At 44.6% G+C, this 4352-nt stretch overlaps 1 protein-coding gene across 1 annotated transcript; it reads left to right on the forward strand.

The window, feature by feature from the left end:
* Positions 1–537: 537 nt before the first annotated feature.
* Positions 538–3880, forward strand: neurod4 (neuronal differentiation 4). The gene is given in 3 exon segments (XM_035738007.2): positions 538–723; positions 1901–2863; positions 2865–3880. Coding segments are annotated over 2 exon segments (1116 nt in total). The 5' UTR covers positions 538–723; positions 1901–1906; the 3' UTR covers positions 3024–3880.
* The last annotated feature ends 472 nt before the right edge of the window (positions 3881–4352 follow it).

The raw sequence follows: 4352 nt of genomic DNA on the forward strand, positions 1-4352 counted from the left end.
AATCCACGATCATCCAAGCATTAACGAAAATTAATATTCTACGTATTGTGCATGATGAACGTCACAAATGGGGTTACGGAACAAGCGTAGCATATAGGCCTCTCACATTTGGAGTTTAAGCGAGCACAAAATCTGCTTTTTTACAAGAAATGGAATTGCTAAATACATCTCATAGTTGCCTATTTAAAATGACATAGGTAGTTATGGACAATTTTGGACACATAATATTGTATGAAATAATTATGGAATTGTGGACATTTGCGCAAAATCTCCCTCTCTCACACACACACACACACGCACGCACGCACGCACACACACCCCACACACACACACACACACACACACACACACACACACACACACACACACACACACACACAAAGATTGGTGACGCATGTGCGGTTGTTTGGACAGAACACTTTGGCCACGAGCCCGCCACACGCCTTTGGATAAGCTGAATGTTATGGGTGGGGCGCTCGTGGGAGGGGCCAGTCAACCTCCTAAAGGCTAAACTCAGACATATTCATGCCAGTCGGAGATGAAAGTCCCATCGCGCACTGATTGTATTACTGAGGGAACGAAAAGGAACTTGGAAAGGACTGCTACAGAGCGTAACGGCATCTGTTGAGGATTGGCTATAAAGTCATTTTGCTTGGTACTGGGGCTTTTGAAGTTAGCCGGACGTCTGACAAGTTTGGAAGAGCGAGTTGTGAACATAAACAGGTGCGTTTTGATTTTATGTCAATCAAATAACTGCATTCCATGTGATTCTATTCCAGATTATGTAGTATTCGCCACACTAGATCAACCCATAGGCCTATGCATATTTATGCAATGCGTGTCAACAGAAACCAACAACTGTAAACTGCCTTAATATTCGATGTTTTTACTATTTTCTATAACAGGAAAGGTAGTTGATGAAGATGGCATTCTTCATAATAGGCTTTATGCCAATGCCACCAAACAACTATAATGCATTATCGTATCATATCAACAAGAAAGTGAGATACCACTATCTGTATTTATGAACCAGAAATAGACTGTATAGATATAGATGTTATGGTTTGTATTGTACCATATTCAATACAATTGTCAGTGTCAAATACAGTTATGATTGTTTGTTAATCATTCAGTCTAGCCAGAGTTGAGTCTGTGCGTAATACATTTTTGTTATTCATGATTTTTAGGCCTTATAGTAAACTGTACTACTTATATGCACGACTTCACGATCACTAACTAGGACGACTTAGTTGTAGAACAATCGTGTGTCCTTAGGCAGAGATTTATTTGGTTGTTGGTGTGTTTAGGAAAGTTCACCCGAGTCCCCATTGAACATTTTTTTATCCTTTGGATTTATAACGGTACTCATTCCAATCAGCAAATCAAATGTAACTGTTGATGCAGGAGATATTTTGTCCGGTTGTTACAGTGTTTGTTGACTTGCCTCTGTAGACTACCCTGAATTTAATCTGAGGGTTTTATATCCAGGTTAAATCCCGCATGTCCCAGATTGACGGCATCTCCAAAACCACCACGGCATAAACAGCAGGGAACCACAGAGTTTATCCCCAAAGTGTCTCACATTAGATCATCCTACAAAGGACAGAAATGATTTTGCATAGATAGTGCTCTTTTCCCTTTGAATGAGTTGAGAGATGAGAGATGTTCTGTATCTGCTAAAATGTTCATCCATTCTGTTGGAATGGAAACGGAAATGTCCCTGCTATTGTGTGCTGTCCACATGACAGTGCTGAAATTATACTCTCTCATGGATGTATGTATAGGCAACCAATTGGGAATTAAGTTAGAGATAGGTCAACCAATTCCAATTCCAAACAATGATGACAAATAATGATGACAAATTCATGAGCTTGACCGAATGTGTTTTTGTTTTCCTCAGATCACAATGATGACCAAACGATTTGGTAAGCCTGGAGAAGGAGATGTGTCTGAGCTGGTCAGTTCTCTGGCCTGGCTAGATGAGGACCTGAGCTCCCAAGATGGAGAGAGAGGTCCAGAGATGGGGGGCCGCTACGGCCTGGGCCCAGGAGGCCGTGGGAGCATCGAGCTGGGCAGCGAAGACATGGAGGATCAGGAGGAGGAAGACAATTATAATGATGATGATGAGGAGACTGGAATGGACGGAGAGAACGAGGCGCCCAAACGGAGGGGGCCCAAGAAGAAGAAGATGGCCAGAGGCAGACAGGAGAGGTTCAAGGCGAGACGCACCAAGGCCAACGCCCGCGAGCGGTCCCGCATGCACGGGTTGAACGACGCGTTAGATGTGTTACGTAAGGTCATGCCCTGTGCCTCCAAGACCCAGAAACTGTCCAAGATCGAGACCCTGCGGCTGGCCCGCAACTACATCTGGGCCCTGTCTGAGGTGCTGGAGAGCGGTCAGTCCCCAGAGAGCCTCCGCTTCACAGAGATGTTGTGTAAAGGCCTATCCCAGCCCACTAGCAACCTTGTGGCTGGGTGTCTCCAGCTGGGGGCTTCTGCCCCCAAAATGATCAACAAGCTGGATGACAAGCCCTTTGGAGGAGCTCCAGGAGTTGGTAGTGGTGTAGCAGGGCAACCTGGTGGCCATCACCCCCTGAGTGGTCACTACCCCTCTCCGGGCCTGCCTAGCCCCCCCTACGGGTCCCTGGAGGCCTCCCACCTCCTCCATATGAAGAGCTTCGAGGGAGGGCCCTACGAACAGCACCCTTCCCCTAATGAGTGTAGTAGCAATGGCACCCCCCCTTACGACGGGCCCCTCACGCCCCCCCTCAGCATCAGTGGCAACTTTGCCCTGAAGCAGGAACCTTCCCCCCACGAGGCTGAGAGGAACTACCCCTCCCACCCTTCCCATTACCTCTCGTCCCTACCCCACTACCCCCTCCTCCCTGGCTGGGCTTCCAGGGCCTCAGGGCCACCTCTTCCAGGCCTCGCGCTACGAACTGCCCCTAGACATCCAGGCCTTTGAATCCTTCCCTCCACCACACATGGTCGCCTCACAGATGGGCACCATCTACAGCGAGTGAAGGGGAAAGTGAAGTTGGTTGGCCAGGCAGGGGAGAGATCCATACACAGCCCTGCCTCTGGTCCTCTAACCTTTCTGCACATACATAGGCCCGTGACTCTGTGAATGATTGTGTAGAGAGACAATGATATGACATTTACACTGTATAGTGTCCTACTCTGGGAGAGCATGGAATGCTCCGAGAGAGAGACTCAACTAAACTCAACCTACCTGGTCATAATGAACCACTGAAGAGATAGAGATGCACCCTTCATTGTATTACTAATTTATTGTCGTTGTTGATTATTATTTGTGTTGACATTATTTGTATTGTCATAATTTGTTTCTGTCTGTGTAATAAGTCCCTCAGTTCTTTTATACGTAGCTGTACTATTTGTTTACCAAATCAGATATCCAGGTATAAGCACCGCACACTGTCTCAGAGACACCCATCCATTTTTTTACTAAAATACAAGAGTACTTGGGCTGAAAGAAAGTCCTCTCTTGTGTGCTTGATGATGGAGAGAAAATGTGTCAGAAAATGTTGCTCTACACTCCGTTACTTCAACTTCTGCACTGAGGCCCATACTGTAGCCAGCATCATTTTAGCCATATGAACAGAAATGCATTTAATTTATATCTGTATTTAATATTTATTTTGACAACTATTATCTTTTTTGCAATTTTCTCAGCACTGTTTTTGTTTTACTGTCTTCTTGATAGATCGCTTGTCGGTCACCGGCGACTTTACTAATGAAGGATTTAAATTATACATTTTTTTCGAAGTACGTTTCAGGATTTTGTCTCTTATGGTGTCCATCACTACTGTTTTTGTAAATATTTAGCTGTTTCGCACTTAATTGAATAAATATTCTTATATTATATACTATTTCTGAAGCAACACGTTGCCATGGTTTGTTGTCTTTTCACTCATATGAAATGTGGATATATCAGATATAGGCAACCAGATAGAACCTATCATTTTGAGCAGCACATTAGTTTACTCCATAGTGCCATTAGATGTGGGTAGTTATATTACCATTGTACTTTTAAAAACACTCATAAGGTCCCATATTAGGACAGAATATGTCAATGTCTCTGCCTCTGTTTTCTTAACAATCCCGTAATAATACATACACATAGGAATACATGGCGTTGGCGGCGGCTTATGGTAGAACATTGAATTCTCTGGGAACAGCTCTGTTGTTCCTGCAGTCGGCATGCCAATTGCATGCTCCCTCAGAACTTGAGACATCTGTGGTATTGTGTTGCTTGACAACACTGCACAGTTTTGAGTGGTTCTTTATTGTCCCCAGCACAAGGTGCATCTTGGCAAAGAAGAAATGCTCAC

The sequence above is a fragment of the Oncorhynchus keta genome, chromosome 27 (assembly GCF_023373465.1).
Source record: "Oncorhynchus keta strain PuntledgeMale-10-30-2019 chromosome 27, Oket_V2, whole genome shotgun sequence".
NCBI classification, from domain to species: domain Eukaryota; kingdom Metazoa; phylum Chordata; class Actinopteri; order Salmoniformes; family Salmonidae; genus Oncorhynchus; species Oncorhynchus keta.